The 20,771-nt window shown below is 42.6% G+C and overlaps 1 protein-coding gene across 1 annotated transcript; it reads right to left on the bottom strand.

The window, feature by feature from the left end:
* Nucleotides 1-273: 273 nt before the first annotated feature.
* On the bottom strand, nt 274-17,709 carry LOC115071814 (cilia- and flagella-associated protein 221-like; the record flags this gene model as incomplete). Its single annotated transcript, XM_029567620.1, has 5 exons — nt 274-382; nt 7,995-8,095; nt 11,299-11,397; nt 11,555-11,641; nt 17,609-17,709. Coding segments are annotated over 5 exons (464 nt in total), but the record flags the coding sequence as incomplete, so codon positions are not given.
* Nucleotides 17,710-20,771: the final 3,062 nt, after the last annotated feature.

Genomic DNA, 20,771 nt, shown 5'->3' with positions numbered 1-20,771 from the left:
GTTTTGAGATAGCATCTATAAGCGTCCCTGAACTCACCAAGTAGGCTAGGCTGGCTGACCAGTGAGCCCCAGGGATCCACCTGTCTCTGCAGTCTCCCCAGTGCTGGTATTACAAGCACAGGTCACCCAAGCCCAGTTTTTAAAATATGGATTTTCGTTCTAGGGATTGAACTCAGGTCTTCATGCTTGCAAGGAAAGCACTTTGCCAACTGAGCCACCTCCCCAGCCCACGACTGTTTTAATCTGAATACTGATTTTGAGATGTAAGCTAACTGCTGTCCCAGAGACCCAGGCAGAAACTGAAAATCAGGAGTGTATCCACAAGTTCAAGTTGTCCTTACAGGGGAGCTTCCATAAGATGCTGCTGCTTCTCCAAATCGACCTTGAGTTTGGGACACAGAAACAAAAATGTTTCCCTTGACAACTAGCCTTTGAAACTCATCCTGAAGATGAATTTGTAGCCATTACACTGGTTTTGCCACAGCTGTGGCTGGTTCTTAATGTCTCACACAAGGGCTCAGAAACATCACAGAACCAGCTGACTGTCTTCTGTGCCATCAAACTTCCCTGTACATTCTGGTTGAGAAGTACACATTCTCATGCAGCCTAGCAGCTTTAAAAGTCAAGGCAGAACTTCAGATCCTGACCATGGCCATTCCCACACCTAAAATGAGACATGAGGCTCACTACCTGTATTAGTTACCTGACAAATGCAATTTTAAAAAGATTTCTTTTGGCTTACAGTCGGAGGGTACAGTCCATCAGGACAGGCAAGGCATGGTGGTAGGAGTGTGAGGCAGTTGGTCACATTGCATCTTTAGTCAAAAAGCAGAGATGAACACTGGTGCTCAGCTCACTTTCTCCTTTTTATTCAGTTCAGGACCCCAGCTCATGGGACTGTGCTACCCACATTTAGGGTGGGTCTTCCCAGCTCAGTTAACTCAATCTAGAAACTTCCTCACAGACATGCTTCAAGTTTTGTTTCCATGGTGATTCTAAATCTAACCAAATTGACAGTCAAGTTTAACACCACAAGTTATTTATAGCATGCTAGCCATCATCAGTGGTAGCTTGGTGCCAGGAAGACTGAATGATGGGAGAACATCTGATTAATGAATTGCAGCTAGCTACTTGTATCAGAAAGACACTTTTGTTTTATTTTTGCGATAGGATGTCATGTAGCCCAGGCTGGGCTCACTCATGTAGCTGACCTTGAATTTTCATCCTCCTCCTCCACCTCCAGAGTGTTGGGATTCCAGGCATATGTCATTACACCCAGTGAGAAATACACTGTTGCAGAAACTTCGTAGTAAATGAGTTAACCCAACCTTATCAGAACCATGAGAATGGAATGTTATAAAATTTCTATATCTAATATAAGCATGTTATTTGTGTGCATAGGAAGAGTGAGATTTACATTTTTTTTGGTCTTTTTGAGACAGGGTCTCCCTGTAGCTGCAACTGTCCTGGAACTATGTAGACCAGGCTGGCTTTGAACTCACAGAGATCTGCCTGCCTCTACCTTCCAAGTTGCTGGGATTATTTTTATCTAGCACTCTTCACCTTATTTTTCAGATAGTTTCTCAGTGAACTTGGAGAGACAGAATCTCTCATTGGATCTGGAGCTTATCAATTTAGCCAGGTTGGCTGGCTGGCCAGTGAGCTCCAGGGATCCTCCTGTCTCAGCCTTCCCATTACAGAGAATATAGTTTTTGTTTTGTTTCATTTTGGTGGGTGATGGGGATCCAAACTCAGGCCTTCATGCTTGTGCGGCAAGTGCTTTGCCCACTGAAGCATCTCCCCAGCCTCATGATTACCATATTTAACAAGCCAGGATGCTCAGGTTTATCTAGTTACAAATTACAATGTCAGGCTACAGAGGGACAGAGAACTGCAAGTTCTCTGCACCCTGGGATGCTGTGTTTGACTTAGAGATGATGGACAGACCCTGGAATGCAACTTTCCTTATTTACAGAGGCTGTCAGGGTGCATTTTAGCAGCTCTTAAGCCACCAAAGTTGTTTATGGGTACTTGGCAAGGGTTCCCATGGCATTTTATCTCAGTAAAGAAAACTTACAACAGTCAGATCTAGACACCAAAAAAATGTGGATGATGAATGTGAATAAGGCAACTTCATGACCTAATGGAAGACAGACTGGGATGCTATCCAGTCCTCAGAGAAGCTCTGACTAGATCACAGTTGCTCCTCTCTAGAAGATCCCACAGTAAGAAAGCAAAACAAGGAACTTCAACTCAGATACTCAACTTCTGACAATTTTGTTCAAAAGTGTTCTATGTGCAAAGGGCAACAATGGATTCTTCTGAATCTACCTGTCCTGGTTGGCTTTGGCTGTCAACATGACACAGCCTAGAGTCATCTGAGAGTCGTCTCAGCTGAGGAATTACCTGTATCAGATTGGCCAGTGGACATGTCTGTTTGGGATTCTCTTGATCATTAATTGATGTAGAAGGGCCCAGTCCACCGTGGATGGCACCATCCCCAGACAGGTGATTCTGGACTGTATCAGAAAGCTGCCTGAGCATAAGCCAACCTTGTACCAGCCAGCAAGCAGAATCCTCCATGGTCCCTGCTGTAGTTCCTTGGTTGTGAATGACTTCCTTGGTCATAGGTAATGATGTGTGGTATAGCAAGCAGGCTTGCCTTCAAGTTCCTGCCATGAATTCCCTCAATGATGGACTGTGACCTGCAGTTGTAAGTTAAAACAAACTTTTCCCTTCTTAAGTTGCTTTTGATCAGAGTATTTTTCACAGTAACAGCAATGAAACTGTTGATGGATTTATGTCCTTCCATCAGCTTTTCACTTCTTTATAATGAAGGGTGGTTCTTCTTTCTGTAGAAATGTTTTACTAAAACATCTTAAGAACACACATACAGGGCTGGGGCAATGGCTCAGTTGGTTTGAGTGCTTGTGTTTCAAGCACAAGGATCTGACTTTGATTCTAAGAAAGAAAAAGAAACATTGGTCTTGGAGAAGCCTAGCTTGAAATTTCTAAAACTTGCTCTTCTCCCTGAGTCTTTGTACACGTTGCTCAGCTGGTTTGTGTGGGAGCAGAACAGCACAAATTTATAATTGGCCCTGTAATGGTCAATATTGATGGTCAATCTGTCAGGATCTAGAATCACTTAGGAGACAAACCCCTAGGCTTGTCTGTGAGGGAGTTTCTAGATTGGTTTAGCTGAGGTGGGAAAAACCACCTTGAATGTGAGTGGCACAATCCTGTGAGCTGGGGTCCTGGACTAAATGAAAAGGAGAAAGTGAGCTGAGCACCTGCATTCATCTCTCTCTGTTTCCTAACTGTGGATACAATGTGACCAGCTGCCTCCTGCTCCTGCAGCCATGCCTTCCACACCATGGTGGACTGTACCCTCAAACTGTGGACCAAAATAATCCCTTCCTCCCTTAGTTGTTTTTGTCAGGCTTTTTGTCACAGCAGTGAGCGAAATAACGAATACAAGGCCCCTGGGGTTTTATCTCTTCTATATATATATATACCTGCTTATCTGCCATGAGGCTCTGACCAAAAGCCAAATGATGCTAGCCCCATGCTTTTGGATGTCCAGCCTCCAGAACTATGAGTTAAACTATTTTTTTTGTCTTTTTGAGACAGGGTCTCCCTGTATCCCTAGCTGATCTGGAATTCACTATGTAGACCAGTCTGGCCTCGAACTCAGAGATCTGCCAGCCTCTGCCTCCTGAGTGCTGGAACTGAAGGCATGCACCACCATGCCCGACATCTTCTATTCTTTATAACTCACTGAGTCTCAGGGATTTTGTTATAGCAACAGAAAACTGACTGAGACAATATCTGTCACATTAACCATTCAAGAAAATGAATGAATGAATTGAATGCCAAACAAAAAATCAACCCAAATGATACAGTGGATCACCAAGTTGGTCTAGGATTCACAGGGAGCATTTTAGGGGAACACTTGTTCAACAGTGCTCTGTTCTATGATTTGGACCGCATGTAGTATAGACAGATTTGAGAAGTTAAATGTAGCTAAAGAGACACTATGTAAAGGGCAGAAAGTCTTGGGAAGGTACTGCCTGCTGCCAGAATGTTTGGAGGAGAAAAGTAGCATGTTTATTTTTTGAAAGATTAAAAAAGAATACACTATACCATTATAAACAGTAACTCAATTAAATAAACTGTTTAGCTGAATTTTTCATTCTGAACACAAATGAAGGACATTATGTGGAAAACAGCTTGGAGGAGGTCCTGAGGAGGTGGCAGATATTTGTTTCAAGAAGCTAAGGCTGATGTCCACATTATAAGGCATGCTGTTTTCACCAGTTTAACAAACATTTTTTTTCTCAACCCATAACCCTGCTTATGACCCAAATGAAGGTGATTTATAGAGAGGAAAAAAGAATTCTCAAAAAATAGGAAGTTACTGTTCCCTGCCTCTCTGACTTTGACAAACTGCTAGATTTTCCCACTTGCAGGAAGCAGCTATCTGATTTCACAGTGTGCAGTGAGTGGGTCTTGAAAAGAGGGGTTCACATTTTAGATTCTCGGATCCTTGTAGAGCTTCATCTGAGAAGGAGATGGTGAAGACAGGAAGGGTTGAGAGGGAGAAAGAGAAGTATTGGTGTAGAGTCTTCCACAATGTTTTTGGGAAAACAGAGACTGGATTGGCATGGGAACAGGAATACAAAAGTGATGGGCTAGGGTGATGCTCAGTGGATAAAGCACTAGCTGTACAAGCATGAGGATTTGAATTTGGATCCCCAGAATCCATGTAAAAACTATATGTGGTAGTATGTGTCTATAATAGTACCTCTATGGTGAGAGGGAAGACTGAGATTGGAGAATCTCTGGAAGCTCGTGGGCCAGGTAGCCTGGTGTACTCAGCAGTGAATAAGAGGCCCTGTTAAACAATTGGAAGTCAAGGACTGATGTTCTAGGTTGTCTTCTGACTTCCACACAGGCACTGTGGTATGCCCACACTGGCACCCCCACACACAAAGACATACACACCAATACACACCACACACACACACACACACACACACACACGCACACACACACGCACATACCAAAAATGTGACAGACTAATAAAACCCATTGCTAGCAATGATGTAAGAGAAACAAGTATTCTTACACATCACAGGCAGGTGTGTAAATGTACATAACTATGTTCAGGAACAGCTTGGCATTGCATACTAACAACAAACCTATGCTATGATCTGCAATTCCTTTTCTAGACATATGTCAAGATTATATGTCTCAGGGGCTGTGTGGTCACAGAAAAAAAAATTAGTGAAAGCAACCCATAACCCATTAGTAGTTGAGAAGATAAGAATATAATCACAAGTCATCAAAGAAATGCAAATTGAAACTACTGGTGAATGTCAGTCACAAGGCTGGTGAGGATGTGGACAAAGGGGAGCCTTTATATACTGCTGGTAGGAAGGCAAACTACTCCAGCCACTGTGGAAATCAGTATGGAAGTTCCCCAAAGAATCTAAAAATACACCAGCTGTTTGACTCCTGGGTATTTACTCAAAGAATTCTAAGGCAACAGGTCACAGAGAAACTTTCACATTAATGTTTATTGCAGCACTGTTCATAAGAGCTAAGTTATAGAACAAACCTAGGTGTCCAACAACAGGCAGAGCAATGGGTAAGGAAAATGAGGTATACCACGCCTTGGTCACCAGACAGAAAAAAAAATCAATCTGGATCTGGGCTGGAAGCTTCCTCACTGCTGGCTAGCCCTTATAGTACCAGAAGGTGCTATGCAGGCTGCTGGGGAAGAACTGTAATCAACAATTTTGCTTAACTGGGAACCTGCATACAACACTATTGACCATGCAGGAAAGATGTGCCCACTGGTGCAATAGGGAAAGTCTGTTATAGGGGTAATCAATGGCTTTATGATTGGATTTGAGGCCCACTCCACAGGATGGAATTCACTTTTGGTGTTGTAAATCTAGTCAAGTCTATGACTGGGAAGGTCATAGGCCCTAGTGGGTAAGCTACTACTATTGTTTTTCTAAATTCACATGATATGTCCATCAAATTGCCTTCTAAATAGCCATATTTATGTCCATAGACCAGCACTGCTCTTGGTTTTGCATAGAGAAGGTTCCTTATGTAGAGACTCACAAATGGTTAAAGTGTTGAAAATAAGTGACTGTTGAATGCTTTGCCATAAATGAAACTTCTACATCACCTGTAGAAATGACTTTCACAATATGGACATAATCTGGCCTGAAGACTTTTACCTAACCTTTCAACCAAAAGTTACTGTTTATAATGTAAACAAGCTTACTGAGTCATGTGCTTCTCTTGCGATCTGGGCATATGACCTTAATCCCTCAGGATCTCCCCTTGTCCTCCACCCAAGATGGTGTGTGAATGTGGGTATGCATGCTGAAAGCAGTGTGCTTTTCTCATTGCAAACAATGAGAGAAATTGAGTGTGTGTGACATTCTAGGCCTAAGGATCAAAGGATGAGATTCTCTGATAATATAAGAGTGGTTCCTGACTTCTACTTCCCCATTTCATGCTAGAGATACTGTTTAATAAATAAACTGAGCAAGGTCCTAGCTCGGGGCATGGTTTTGAGAGATAGCTAAAGGAGAAGGTGCTCAGCAGTTTGGGTATGTTTTTAGCTTCATGAATGCTGAGCCAGGCTATTTTTTTCAAGAATCACCATAATTGACTCAGAAATGCCACAATCATCCCCCCAACAAGGCCCAGGAAATATTGTGGAAGAAGGCACACAAAGAATGTAAGAGCTGGAGGAAGTTGGGGGAGTGGTGTGGAATGCTGACTGGGAGATGTAGCTGCTGCACTCTTGAATTCTCAGCAGCTGTGATTACCTGCACAAGTTTGGGCCAGTAATGTATTGTCATGGAGTGGCTCAAGAGGCCCCACTCCTCCCTGAGGAGCTTCAGGCAGGCAGTTAATGGTTGATAGGAGAGGGAAAGACATTTTCTTCAGTGTTATAGTCACTGGCAAGTTGCCCATGCTCCTGTAAGCTACCTTAATGAAACTCATTGGGTCTCACACATACATAAACACACACACAGACTCACACACCATGAAGGTAGAGAGGAGGCTAGCAGGGAAGAGGAAGGGGATCAGTGGGGGTGAGAGAAGAGAGGGTAAAGGAGTAAATATGATCAAAATACAGTTTATACATGTATGAAACTCATAGTGAAACCCATTATTGTGTCCAATTAATATATGCTAAGAATATTAAAGAAAAGAAAATGTAGTATATCTATACAATGTAATTTTTCAGTCATAAAGAACAGTCATGTCACCTGCACGAAAATGTATGCAACTGGAATGTGTGTGTGTGTGTGTGTGTTTGTGTGTGTGTGTGTGTGTTTTTGTTGTATGGTAAATGTATGTGTGCATGTGTGTATGTAGGTGTGCACCCCCCAAGTATTTATGTGTGGAGGTCAGAGAAGAATATCAGGTGTCTTCCTCTATCTATCTCCAGCTTATTACCTTGAGACAGGCTCTCTCACTGCACCTGGGTCTTGCCATTTTTCTGCTATGCTGTCTGGCCAGCGAGACTCAGTAACCCTCTTGTTTTTGCTTCTTCCAGTCCTGGGGTTATAGGATGTGTGCCTGTGCCTAACTTTTTTATGTGGATGCTGGGGATGTGAACTCAGGTTCTAATGTCTTTGCAGCAAGTGCTCTTACTCACTGAGGCATCTCTCCAGCCCCACCTGTGTGTTTCCTAATTTTAAAAATGTATATGTGTGCATGTATGTGTGTGTTTATGTGCACATGTGTATAAGAGTTCATGGAGGCCAGAACAGGGCATCAGATTCTCTGGAACCGGAGTTACAGGTGGTTGTGAGCTACCCATTTTGGGTGCTGAGAACTGAACTTGGGTCATCTGCAGGAGCAGCAAGTGCCCTTAACCATTGAGCCATCTTTCTGGCTCTCTGCTTCTTAACTTTTCACATCCTATGATGTCTTGCTAGTTCACTTTGGGAACTTACCTCTTCCCAAGGAGGACATCAGACAGATTTATAAATGTGGGAAAGTCCAGGTTGTTCCAAACAGGGTAGGCATGGATGGGAATAAGCAAGGTGTCATCTCCCTGAAATTAGTGAGAAAAAAGTCAAGTTTAATATTTGGAAAACTATCATTTTGAAAAATAACCTTTTTCTCATCATTAAAGAGTTCCCTTCAGAAACTTCAATGCTTAACTACAGCACTAAAAATATTGCATTTCATGGGGGCTGGAGAGATGGCTCAGTGGTTAAGAGCACTGGCTGTTCTTGCAGAAGATCCAGGTTCAAATCCCAGCACCCACACGGTGGCTAACAAAAGTCCGTAACTCCAGTTCCAGGGGATCCAATGGCTTCTTCTGTCCTCTGTAGGCATTGCACAACATGGGTGCACTTGCATACATGCATGTAATACACACACATACACACACATTAAAACAACAACAACAACAAAAAGATTGCATTTCTTTTGCATGCAGGTGCATATGCATGGTGTGTGCATACAGAAGCAGAGGACAGCTTCAGGTGCCATTCTCAAGCACCATCCACATTTTTGTTTTTGAAATAGGGTTTCTCACTGTCCTGGAACTCACCAAGTAGGCTGGGCTTGCTGGCCAGTGAGCTACAGGACCTTCCTGTCTCCACCTCCTCAACACTGGAATTACTATGTCCAGCATTTTTTAAACTGGATTTTAGGGATCAAACTCATGTCCCCATGCTTTCGTAGCAAGTTATTTACCACTTGAGCTGTCCCTCCAGCCCCAGAAATACTGTGTTTCTTAGCAATAAACAAAGAATAGAAGATTTTTAAGTGTGCCTTATTGGAACAATATTTGCCATTACCTGAGAAAGCCAAAGGTAATACTTGTCTCGGGTAAGGATCTGTCTGCTTCAGTTGTAAAAGTTAAAGGGAAAGCCATTATTTAGAAGCCCAAGAGAAAGCAATCAGCACAGAATTTCCCAGGCTACAGAGCACAGAAAAGAAATCAGTTTGGTGGAAAGAGAGCCAGAGACTAATTCTAGTTTAGCATGATGAGTGACATTCAGAGAGGCCTGAGCCCTTTCTGGGCCTCTCTGGTTCTTTACAAAGTGGAGATAATCATACTTTCCCTTGAGGGGATCTTTAAACATTGAAACAGATGGCAGACATCCTTTAAACATAAAAAGCATTGCATCAATATAAAATACCAGTATTAGCCTTGTGAGCAGTGTCAGGAAATGTGCCCGGAGCTTCTCACTCTGGCTTCTTGACTCTAGCTGAGGTCATGAACTGAATGTGAGGGCTACAAAATATTTGGCAATGGTGAAAGATTCCTAAATGTGCAATGACAAATAATTAATTTAAAATCAAATATGTGGTGAATTCGAGATGTTTCTAGTGATACTTGCCCATGTGATATCACTGCAGCCTTGGTTCTGAACCACACACAACAAGTGCCTGTTGTAGTACACATGCCTCACAACACAGAATGCCAGTTGATACTACCCGAAGCACCTCAGCTCAGATTCAGTACTACTGTATGTTATTAATTGTGGAGTTTTTAGTGTACATGTAAAGTATTCTGCTCTTGGGGCTGGAGAGATAGCTTAGCAGCTAAGCTAAAAACATTTACTGTTCTTCCAGAGAACCTAGGTTTGATTCCCAGCACCCACATGGAAGCTAACAACCATCTATAACTCCAGTTCCAGGGAATTCAATGCCCTCTCCTGGCTTTTACAGGCATTGTATGCATGTGGTGCACTTAAATACATGCAGGCAATACAATCATACACATAAAATAAAAACGATAAATAAAATATTTTTAAAAATAAAATAAAATATTCTGCTGTTATAGGAACAAATGGTTTAATTATGGAAAACAAAAACTTTGTATTTTCCTTTTGTCATTCCTCAGTATGTATTAAATTAGTATATCTTTGGATTGTATTATCTTAGAAAGTTTGATTTTTGTTTCTTTTTACATTTTATTGTGTGTGCATGTGACTGGATGTGTGGTATATGAATGCATGTGTATGTCGGTGTGCACGCTCAGGGAGGTCAGAGGAAGATGTCAAACACCCTGCTCTATCACTCTCTATCTTATTCCTTGAGACAGAATCTCTCACTGGAGCTGGACTGGCAGCCAGTAGTCCAAACGACCCTCCTCTGTGTCCTCCCACAGTGCTGGGGTTACAGGTGTGCACATCCATGCCCAGCTTTTTACATGGGTCCTGGATATTTGAACTCAGGTCCTCATGCTTGCATAGCAAGCACTTAACCTATGAAGCTATTCCCCAGCCTTGATTTGTTTTTCTTAGATAAAGTTTTGTTATATAGCCCAGCTGGCCTTAAACTTGAGACTCTCATGCCTCCTGAGTGCTGAGATTATAGGTATTCACCTTTTAAAAATGAAATCAAGGCAAAAATGTCTTTAAGACAGACCTTTACTGTACAAATTGTAAGTAATAAAAGCATTAGTTGAAAAGAAAAAGGAAACTCATCTACTACTGAATCATAACCTTCCATTTTAGTTATGAAATGTTAAGAGTGTAGTTAATTTCAAAGCTTCTGGAATTCAAAGACTGGGTTTGCAACAAAGAGAAAGACAGGGTGGGGTGACCCCAGGTGGAGCTGGCTTGGACTGGAGACTGAAGGATGTATTAAGGGGCCTGGAAAAAGCACCTAAGAATTCAACAGGTACAAGCATCTCAGTCAGGCCATCAGGGTCCACCTCTGTGAGGCCCACAAACTCTGTGGATGTTCAGGCCAGCCACCAGTGTTTATAACCACAGAGTGGAGAGCTATTTATTTTATAGCCTTGCACTTAAAGGACTATATTTAAGTTATTTAGTGATGCCTTCTTGGGGCCTTGTACCACAGGATAAATGACGGTTTGGCACAGGCAGCAGGCAATTGCAGTGCATGGTGTCTAGGGGGTCTGTCCAGGTTCTGTGGCCTAGCTCATCCCAGCTAGGATGCAGGTGTACCTATGGACCCCACAACCTCATACATCATTCAGAAAGTGCTGAAAGGTCATTCTGGCGTCTTTTCTCCTTCCTTCAGGATATGAAAGATTAAGTGTTAGGTACAAACAGCAGAGATGTACCACACAGTGTTTGTGAAGCCTGCCCAGCATCCCCACCATCTAATCTCATTCCAGCTGGGCCACAGGTGTACCTGTAGGCTCTCTAGCCTCTTATAGCGCTGAAAAACTGACAGGTCCCTCTAGTTCTCTTTTGTCCCCTCTTACAGATATAAAGTGTTACCCTCTCCCTTACCATTACCAACAAATGGCAGCTTCCAGAAACTTACCTTACAGTGAACGTGAATGCAGTCATAATAGTACCGCCACTCATCTGGAGAAAATTTAACAGTGATCATGAGAGACAAGCCAGGGATGAGACCGTGTTCCTGGAAGGTAAGGTGGTGGTTGTCAGGATGGGCCCAGAGCTGGCAGACAGCAGCACTGTAGGGGATAACACAACACACTGCCCCAGCAGGCCTGAGACAGAAAACTTCCACCCAGCACAGATCCCTTGAGCAGGGCAAGTGGCCCAGGGACACTTACCTTTTTCTCATAGGCAATCTGAAAGTATTTGGTTTGCGGGGGTAAAATATGAACAGCCGTGTCTTCATCTGAAATATTAGCCAAGTACTGAGAGAGAAAAGGAGGCAATTAGAGTTTGGACACTCTTATTTCTGTACTAATCTCTTCATTTTCTTATACCTCATTTTTATTCCTAGGAGTCAAGGGGATGTGCTTTTAACTTTTTAAAAGATGTGAAATACAGGCTAAGAAGATGGCTCAGTGGATAAATTGCTTGCTGGTGTGGTGGTTTGAATGAGAAATGTCCGCCATAGGGTCAGGTGTTTGAACAGTTGGTGGCGCTGTTTGGGAAGGTGGTGCAGCCTTGCTGGATGCCAGCATGTCAGCAGAGGTGGGCTTTCAAGGTTCATGGCTTGGCCACACTTCCAGTTTGCTCTGTTTTGTGTTTTTGATTGAAAATGTGAGCTCTCAGTTTCTAGGCCCTGCCACCATGCCTGCTGCTTGCTGCCATGCCTCCCCGCCATGGCAGGGTCCCTGTAGCCCCAGCTGGCCTGGAACTCGCTATATAGACCAGGCTGGCCTCAGAGAGGATCTCACAGAGATCTGCCTGCCTCTGCCTCTCGAGTGCTGGGACTCAAGGTGTGCCCACCATACCCAGCTAGATGATGGACTCTTTTAACCCTGGAACTAAGTGTAAGCCAAAATAAATTCCTTCATAAGTCGATTTTGGTCATGGTGTTTTATCACAACAATAGAAAAGTAACTAATATACTGGGCAAGCATGAAGAACTGAGTTTGGATCCCAGCACCCATATAAAGAGCTGGGTGTAGGAGCAGCACGCACCTGTGAACCCCAATGCTGGGGAGGTATAAACAGGAGAATCCCTGTGGCCGAAAGAGTGAACTTCAGGCTCAGTGAGAGACTCCGAGTGATTGAGGAAGACACTGATGCCCTCTTCTGGCTTCCTCATGCACACATGTGTGCACACCTCTCCACATGTGTGTATATACCACATATACATACACCACATATACATACACAAAGAGGTAGTTAGGGAAAAGTTGACTTTTCCTATCCTTAGAACATCAGTATGCTATATATGTGCATACACTTATATATACTTTCATATATTTACATGTAATGTTATGTTTTAATATGAATAGCACACAAATTTAAATACAATATGTGATTCTTTTTATTTAAAATTCTAGATTGTCAATTGATTAACACAAAATGATTTTTATTCAGGCAGGAAAGATAGCTCAGAAGTTAAGAGTGTTTGCTGCTCTTATAGAAAAGTGGAATTTGATTCACAGCACCCACATGAGATGGCTCACAACCACCTATAACTACAGCTCCAGGGGAAACAACACCTTCTTCTGACCTCCACAGGTACTGCACTCATATGTATACACACACACACATAAGGCAGCTCACAACTGACTATAACTGCAGCTCCAGAGGGTTTGACACCCTCTTCTGGCCTCTGTGGGCACCTGCACACATGCTGCATACATTCAAAGAGCACATAGTCATACACATAAATTTAAAAACAAATAAATAAATGGTTCTATTGATTTTTGCCTAACTCTTACATCCATAGTCAACCAATAGTTATGGCAAATACATAATGCAGTTTTGGAAAAAAATGATGCTCAGGAAAGATACACTGTGCTTATACCATGGTGTAAAATCCCCTCATGTTCACACCCTGAGGTGAAGCCACTGGTAATCATGGCCCTAATTTTGAGAAGCAACATCTTGGGCACAGTAGAGTCCTTAAAAGCTGTAATAGGCAGTTAAAAGTAGTATTATTGCGGAAAGCCAGAGGGAACTGTTCATTATGGGGTAATAAATTTGTCTGGGGGTGGCTACAGAAAGACTGGGTGTCTCTGAGGAAAACCGATGGATTATTTACTTAATAAATTTGAGGCAAAAATTCTTTCCACAAAGGAAAATAAAGAATGTAAGGAGCCTTGGCTTTGAAAAAACTGAAAATCATTATTTAAAATTTCAAAGTAAATATGCAGATAGAACATTTCAAACCCTTCAACTAGAACTGGATTGATTTCAAAGGTTAATGATCAATTTATTGTAGTTCTTTACATGCATTCAATCATTGCACGCATGGGAAATTTACAGAGTATTCTGTGTCAAAAACTAGTAAAACAGAGTAGTGAAATTTCCCTCTCTGTTTGGCAAGAATCTTTTAAAAAAGAATTTATTATTTCTCTATTTAGTTATTTTTAACACAGTGAGTCCAATTAATACTGCCATATGTGCATGGGTGTAAGGTCATCCACTGGGGTGTGAGCAGTGGCCACTCCCACCAAAGAAAAGTGACTCCCCCTCCCTCAGCAGCTATCAACTGCCAATAGCGCCTCAGCCAGGAGTGAGGTCTAGGTAGCCCCTCCCTCATCCATGCTGGAATTTTGATTGGCTTGATCTTGTGTGAATCTTGTGCAGGTAACCGCAACTGCTGTGAGTTTGTGTATGGAAAGCCAAGTTATGTCCAAAATACAGAATTTCACAGCTCTCCTTCCCATCCTCTGGCTGGCTCTTCCATTCTTTTTGGCCCTCTTCCACAATTTAGATGTCTCCCCTAAAGCTGAGCCCTTACAGTCACATATTCACAGCACTTGGAACAGTTATGAGTGTCTACATTTGTCAAGAATCTCAAGGCAATTGCTTTGGGCTACTGCTTAGCCTTGGTGGGAACAGGAAGTTGACTTTCCTGATGTCTCCTAGAATGCTGTCAAGGTGAAATCATGTACTTTTATCTGTTTCTGTTTGTTCGAAGGTCTGGTAGAAGCTGTGGGATGGTTTAGACTTCACACTGGTCCTTAGAATGAGTGAAGTCCTGCCAAGTCAAGTCAGCCTTGTCTAAGAGTGAGTTCAGTATCTTTCCTTTGCAAATGTTCATTGAGTGTTTTCTATGTGCTAGGCATTGTGCTGGGCACTGAGGAAGTAACAATGTGAAAAAAGACCTATTCCCTCTGCTCTCCAGCAGGGCAGAGACTTCAAATCTTTAAAAAGTTTTTTTTTTAAAGATTGGTTTTACTTCTTTTAAAAAATATTTTATTTATTGCTTTTATTTTATGTGTATGTGTGTATTGCCTGCACTTGTGTCATGCAATGCCTGTGGAAGTCAGAAGAGAGCATCAGATTCCCCTGGACCTGGAGTTATGGATGATTGTTAGTCACCATGTGGGTGCTGGGAATCAATCCTGGGTTTTCTGCAAGAGCAGCCAATGCCCTTAACTGCTGAGCCATCTCTCCAGCACTGATTTTATTCTTAATTATGTGTATGTTTATGTCTGTATGGGAGTATATACACATGAGTGCAGTGCCCTCCGAGGCCAGAAGAGGTGTCGATTTCCTGAATCTGGAGTTACAGGTGATTGGAGCCACCCATGTAGGTGTTTGAAACTGGACTTGGGTCCTCTGAAAGAGCAGTATGTAGTCTCTCCAGCAATCTCTCCAGCCCCCCAGATTTCATTATTTATTACAATATTTATTTATTTGGGGTGAGGTAAGGAACATGTGAAGTTTGGAGGACAATTTGTGGGAATCAGTTCTTTCTACCACATGGGTTCCTAGATCAAACTCAGGTTGTCAGGCTTGGCAGCAAGCACCTTTATCCACTGAGCCATCTCACCAGCCCATTTTGTGTCTTTTTCAACAATTAACCAATGCTCCTTTGCTTCCCATTTATTCTCAGAGGGAATGAGATCACCCATGAGGAAACTGAAATTGAGTCTTAGCAGGTCAAAATGACCTTAGACGTTATGATGGCTTGGGACCTTCCAAAGTCCAACCCTACCAGACAAAATTTTATTCTTAAGTATTTTTCTTTTATTAATATCTCTTTAGGAGACAATAATGAAAGAAAAGCTTGGGAAACATATCCATCGCCAAATTTCATGAAATTTATCTCAATTTTCTCAAGCACATCATTTTTCTGCTCAAATTGCTTTCTGAATGACACCATGTTAGTTTTTATTGAGAATTTAATACATGCATATAATGTGTTTGAAATCAAATCTACATCCCACATTCCCTTCTCGCCTATTTTCCCCCTTTTAATTTGACTTATTTTTTTAAAATTTTATGTGCATGAGTGTTAGGCTTGCATGCGTGTAAGTACACCCATGTCATGCAGCTCCCGTGGGGGACAGAAGAGAGTGTTTGGATCCCCTGGAACTGGAGTTATGGATGGTTGTCAACCACTGTGTGGGTGCTGGGATTTGAATCTGGATCTTCTGCAAGAACAGCTAGTACTCTTAACCACTGAGTCATCTCTCCAGCCCCCAAATTAAAAAAAAATAACTGTATGTGTCTGTGTCTGTGTGTCTGTGTGCATGTGAATCAGTGCCTGTGGAGACCAAAAGAGGGCATTGGATACCTTATAGCTGGATTTACAGGTGGATTTGAGCCACCCAATGTGTGTCCTAAGAACCCAAGTTGGGCCCTCCCTCTTAAGAGCAGTACACCACACCCTTAACTGCTGAGCCATCTCTCCAGCCCTCTCATATTCTTTATGTCAATATTTGAATCCCAACCTACATATTATTTTCTTTTTTTGAGACAAGGTCTCCCTTTATCCCCAGCTGGCCTGGAACTCGCTGAGATCCACCTGCCTCTGCCTCTCAAGTGCTGGGATTAAAGGTGTGTGCCTTTAATGGCCAGCCAAACCACATCTTGAAAAAGAACAAAGTTGATGGCCAGCCCAACGCACATCTTGAAAAAGAACAAAGTTGATGTACTAGTCAGGGTTCTCTTTGACTTGCTTGAGTCAGATGCCCCTGAATCAGTCGCTTTGGTCAGAGAGAATGTGTGTATTAGTGTGACCCCTGCCTTCATAGACCTTGACACATTCTCTAGGGAAGACATGGCATCTGACCCCAGCAGGTGAAAGGGAGCCCTGTCTGAGATGTCCTGGGAAAGGGACACCCCTGGTGTTAGAAACACATTGGTTTGGAGGAAGGTAGCTCAGCATGCAGTTATATCCCCATCACTCAATACTTTGGGTGTTGGAACCAGTGATTTGGCTTTTGAAATCTGGGATCCTTATCTAGGTACCCCTTCCATAGAGCCAGTGTAGACTAAGAAGATCACATAAACCATGGAGCCCAGTCTTGGTCCCTAGATTGGCTCAGCAGGGACACCTATTTGGAGAGTGTTGGGAGGGCCCTTGAGCAGAGCAGGAGTAATCTGTCCAAGGACACTGATGCCCCTTCACAATTCTCATTGAACTACTTTTCTGACCTCTCTCTCTCTCTCTTTTTCTCTTTCTGCCTCTCTCTCTCATTCTGTAGGTAGGCCAGAGGTCAACCTTGGGTATGTTACTCAGACATTCTACCTTAAATTTACATTATTCTTAAATTTTTAAATTACATTTATTTATTGGGGAGAGGGAGGTTGCATGCACGTGTCAGAGCACATATGTGGAAGTCAGATTCAGGAGTCGATTCTCTCTCTCCACCATGGGGACCCTGGGGATTGAACTCAGATAATTTGGGCTTGGTGGAAAGTGCCTTTACATGCTGAGCCATCTCACTAGCACCACATTGTTGTTATTTTTTCATTACAATTATTTATTTTGTGGGAGAGGACACATGTGCCACAGTACACACCTAGAGCTCAGAGGACAACTCGCTGGGGTGAGTTCTGCTCTTCCATCATGTAGATCCCAGAGACTGAACTCAGGTGGTCAGGCTTGGCAGCAAGTGCCTTTATCAGCTAAGCCATTTCACGGGCCCCCTACATTGTTTTTTGAGATAGGTTCTCCCACTATACCTGGAACTTGCCAATTCCTCTAGGCTGGTTCCCCACATATTCACCTGTCTCCATGTCCCTACCACTGGGCTTCCAATTGCATGCCACCATGCCCAGCTCCTTTACATGATGATGGGGATCAAATACAGGTTCTCATACCTCTTTACCTCTTAAACTATCTCCCCAGTCCTTGCTCTTTAGATGAACCAGTAACATACATTCAAAACACATTATTTTACTATTATGGTTAGTCTCCCCTACTCTTAAGAAGTACCCCATCCTTAACAAGTACCTACCAGAATCTGTTGATGCTGTTTTTCTATTTCATAGCCTCCAAAATGGACTATGCCGGGTCTTGCCTGGATGACCTTATTATTCAAAAGCTTGACATAAACCTCTATAAAATCAAGGCAGATAAGTCAGTCATGAGACATCAAAGAGAATATTACATTAAAGAATATCCTATTAAGGAGGACTGTCTTTAATTTAGGGCACTTTGAACACATGAAACTTCCAGACTGTTGATACAGTTGCCAATTAGATTAATCACAGGTCCCAAATAAACTGGATGGATTCTCTTTTTCTGTTTTAAAAAAAATACTTTTATTTTTATCTATGTGTGTCTATATGCATGTGTGGGTGGGTACCTGCAGAGGCCATAAAAGGGCATTGGATCCCCTGGAGCTGGTTGTGAGCTGTCTGATATGGATGCTGGGAACTAAACATGGTTTCTCCATAAGAGCAGCAAGCGCTCTTAACCCCTGGCTCTTTCTCCAGCCCCTCCCTTGCTACTTTCAAGCATCACTTGTAGATGCTCCCATCACAGTACAAATTCATACCATGTTTAGTATCTATTAAAGTTATTTAATCTCAGGCTGGAGTACATACTTCTCTTCCAAGAATGAGAGTTTTGTTCCCAAGACCCATGTCAAGCTGCTCAGAACTGCCTGTAACTCCACCTCCAGGGGCTCTGGCCCCTCTGGCATCTGAGGACACTGCAGTCATATGTAATATCCATACATAGGCGCACACACATACACATAATTAACAAGAAAATAAATTTTTTTTGGTCTTTTTGAGATAGGGTCTCCTTGTAGCCCCAGCTGTCCTGGAGCTCATTATGTAGACAAGGCTGTCCTTGAACTCACAGAGATCCACCTGCCTCTGCCTCCTGAGTGCTGGTATTAAAGGCGTGGGCCACCATGCCTGGCCTAATAAAATCTCTTTTTAAAAAAGTTATTAGTAGCCGGGTGTGTTGGCACACACCTTGAATCCCAGCACTTGGGTGGCAGAGGCAGGTGGATATCTGTGAGTTTGAGGCCAGCCTGGTCTCCATTAGTGAATCCAGGCCAGCTGTGCTACAAGGTTAGACCAAAAAAAAAGTTATTAGTTCTCCACATATATCGTGTATGTCTTTGGTGTACATGCAGGTGTGTGTGTGTGTGTGTGTGTGTGTGTGTGTGTGCATGTGGAGGCCAGAGGACAACTACTTCTGATGTTATTTCTTAGATGCCACTCCTCTCTCTCTCTCTCTCTCTTTGAGACAGGGTATCTCATTGGTCTGGAACTCAGAAAGCAAGCTAGGCTGACTAGTTAGCAAGCTCCAAGCCTCACCGATCCTCCTGTATTCTCCTCTCCAGTGCTGGGACTACAAGCCTACAAGTGTGTACCATCATACCTGACATTTTCACATGGGTCCTGGAGATTGAACTCAGGTCCTTATGCTTGCAAGACAAGGACTTTACAGAGCTATCTCACCAGCTCATTATGTATATGTCTTTGTAATAAAACATCAACTTGTAAAAAGCCTCTCACACAAAGGCTGCAAAATTAGCATATAAGAAAAATTCAATGACAAGGAAAAGACTAGACCCTCTCTCTCCTGCTGGAGTCACTGGCACAGGCACAGAGCCACTCTGGGTGTCTGAAGGTACCCCGTGACTCATCATAATAGTAAAATGCACCCTTGGATGGAGATGAAGATGGTGAGACATGTGATGCATGAATTTGTATTATAAGGCATATGAAAGAAAGCCTACTCTATGCAAATGACCCACCAAAGCTCACAATATGAGGCATGAAGCCCCATAATGGGGCTGTTTGTGCTTCAAAACTTTCTGCTCTGGTTCACGTCCCCCTCTTTGGAAGTGTGCTATCTTGTTTGTTTGTGTGTGTGTGTATACACACACACACATATATAGAGAGAGAGAGAGAGAGAGAGAGAGAGAGAGAGAGAGCAGGTATGTGAACATATGTATGTGGTTCTGTGAAGGCCAGAGACCAACCTGTAATATTGTTCCTTAGGAACCGCCTACCTTGTTTTTAGAGATAAGGTCTCTCATTTTTACTTGGAACTCATCGATTCACTTAGGCTGACTGGCCAATAGAGTCCCTTTTTCTGCCTCCCCAGCACTGGGATTACAAGTACTTGTCACCATATCTGGCATATCTGGCAGCCCTATCCTAATAGAATGACTATGGGAATTTCTCTGAGCAAAAGAGAAGCAATATAGGAAGAACCCTTAAGAAATCAGCAAAAAGAGAGGGCAAAAACCCAGCAAAAATGTAGATAAATACGTTCTTTAATCTATGGTTTTAAGTTCTGCTAAGTGTGGTGGAACACTCCTTTAAGTCCAGCAACTCAGGAAGAAGAGGCAAAGAGGATCTCTGTGAAATCAAGACCAGTCTGGATATACAGTTGATTCCAGGGGCTACAGGGAAACTGTCTCCACTCCCCCTAAAAAGGCAGGCTCTGTGCCTATAACCCCAGCACTGGTTGGGGGGCAGGGACAGAGATGTTCACTGGCAAGTCTAATTTGCCAAATCAAGCTTTCAGTTCAATGAGAGACTCTACCTCAAAAAATAAAGATGGAGGCTGATAGAAGAAACCTGACATCTACCTCTGGCCTCAAAATGCACAAGCATATACATACAGGCACTTACACTAACAAGTATATATACCAGGCACATAAATACACAATACACCCACATCCACACCCATACCCATCCACCTACACACCCCCCAAAATGAAAAAAAATCCATTAAAATTAAGATAAAAGCATGAGTAAGAATTATAAAAATTCACAAATAGGGAGCTGGAAAGATGGCTTAGCAGTTAAGAGCACTGACTGCTCTTGCAGAGGACCTGAGTTCAATTCCCAGTACCCACATTGAGGCTAAGAACTGTCCTTAACTTCAGTTCCAGGGGAATCTGACACTGTCTTTTGACCTCTGCAACATTGCAGGACAGGGGTGCACTCACATACATGCAGGCAATACACTTGTACACATAAAAGTAAATAAGTAAACTTTTTAAATTCATAAATAGAGTGAGAACCCAAGAAAAAGTTAGAAATAGAAAAAAATATCATCTAAGAAGTGAAGATTAAACAAAGGAACATGAAAGGATAAACACAACAGACAATACCTTATGATTTTTTTCATATATAATGGAGAAC

This window comes from Nannospalax galili, unplaced genomic scaffold, assembly GCF_000622305.1.
Source record: "Nannospalax galili isolate Female #2095 unplaced genomic scaffold, S.galili_v1.0 scaffold301, whole genome shotgun sequence".
Classification (NCBI taxonomy): Eukaryota; Metazoa; Chordata; class Mammalia; order Rodentia; family Spalacidae; genus Nannospalax; species Nannospalax galili.
The sequence above is the reverse complement of the archived record's forward strand: the minus strand, read 5'-3'. Positions and strand labels throughout refer to the sequence as shown.